Genomic DNA, 1,213 nt, shown 5'->3' on the forward strand with positions numbered 1-1,213 from the left:
CTATGAACAATTTTGATGTTTTTCTTTTTTAAACTTTATACCTGTTGAATCGGTTATGTAAATCGGATGTGAAAAATTGTGCTGGTCTGACTGTGAAAAGTAAGGGTATAACTGTAAATGTCAGTCCCAAAAAATGATGAGTTGGGGGTTGTATGGTCATTTTAGTATGAAGTTGAAACTTATTTACAATATTAGCTACGTAAAAATTTATCTGCAGCTGTGTAATTAAAATGATATATTGCATAACATGAAATGAGTAAAATGTAACAAAAAAAGAGTCATATGCCATGTTCGTGAAAGAGGAAGCTATCACAATGGCCGGACCGGCTGCAACTAGGGCTCCAACAACATTCCCACCGACCACCTGACCTTGTCCACCGGCCAAGAATACAGTGAGGTTGGTGGCGCCCGGTGGCGCAGGCGAGGGCAAGAACGATCTCGAAAGGAAAAATATCTCGAACCTTCCGTGGAGGGTCACCACGACTCCGGTTGCGGCGAGATGCCAAAACGTGATGTTGGTGATGGTGCCGCTTCCGCTGAGGACACAAATCCCACGCTGCCGCTTCCGGGCATAGGTGGCGACAAAGTCAAAGACGTTGCAGCCGCTTCCGACCTCCAAGATGTGGGCCCGGAGAGTGTTTGCGCTCTCTCGTGTGATGATCATCGACGACTTTGGCTTGTTCATTGAGCCAGGTGGTTGGCCTCTGGGGCAGCGTGAGGCCATACCACCGGAGTTTTGATGATGACCCGAGATGAGATCAAAGCCCCCACCTGAGTGGGGTTCAAAGTTGTTGTCGTCGTCATCGACGTTGAAGTGACCGTTGCGGTTGACATGAAATGGAAAACTAATACAAGGATATCAATTTTGAAAACACAATTCAAAAATGGGAAAAAATGTAAAAGCATGTATCTTAACCATCATTTTCTAACCAAATGGCTTCATGATAAACATTTGTAATGCGTTTGTTATTATATATATAGGGACCATACAAGCTACAGGCTTGAGGATCCTTTACGTTTGAGTCTATGTCAACAATGTCTAGTTCTTTTAAAGTAGTTGTTTTCTCCAAAACCTCATCTTCTTCTGCACATTACAAGAAAAATTGTTGATGAACAGTCTATTGATAGTTTTAAAAGGTTAAACCACTCCAAGGTAGATGGTTGAAACCAGATCTAGACATATTTGACAAGCCAACACATGCATTATGCATAT

General features: G+C 42.6%; 1 protein-coding gene across 1 annotated transcript; it reads right to left on the reverse strand.

Moving 5' to 3' along the window:
• On the reverse strand, positions 1-988 carry LOC133833138 (AT-hook motif nuclear-localized protein 23-like). The gene is made up of 3 exons (XM_062263393.1): positions 951-988; positions 269-845; positions 1-90 (listed from the first exon to the last, which is right to left on the reverse strand). Exons 1-3 carry the CDS (start codon positions 986-988, stop codon positions 1-3), a joined length of 705 nt encoding a protein of 234 aa, XP_062119377.1.
• Positions 989-1,213: the final 225 nt, after the last annotated feature.

Source organism: Humulus lupulus, chromosome 4, assembly GCF_963169125.1.
Source record: "Humulus lupulus chromosome 4, drHumLupu1.1, whole genome shotgun sequence".
In the NCBI taxonomy this organism is placed as follows: domain Eukaryota; kingdom Viridiplantae; phylum Streptophyta; class Magnoliopsida; order Rosales; family Cannabaceae; genus Humulus; species Humulus lupulus.

Excerpts from the sequence above, each read along its gene's own strand:
- LOC133833138 (XM_062263393.1), bottom strand. The coding sequence starts at position 988 with ATGGTCCCTATATATATAATAACAAACGCATTACAAAT. Across the intron at positions 846-950 it reads ATAACAAACGCATTACAAAT|TTTTCCATTTCATGTCAACC; the intron begins GTTTATCATGAA and ends TCCTTGTATTAG. Across the intron at positions 91-268 it reads TGGCATATGACTCTTTTTTT|TCAGACCAGCACAATTTTTC; the intron begins GTTACATTTTAC and ends TACTTTTCACAG.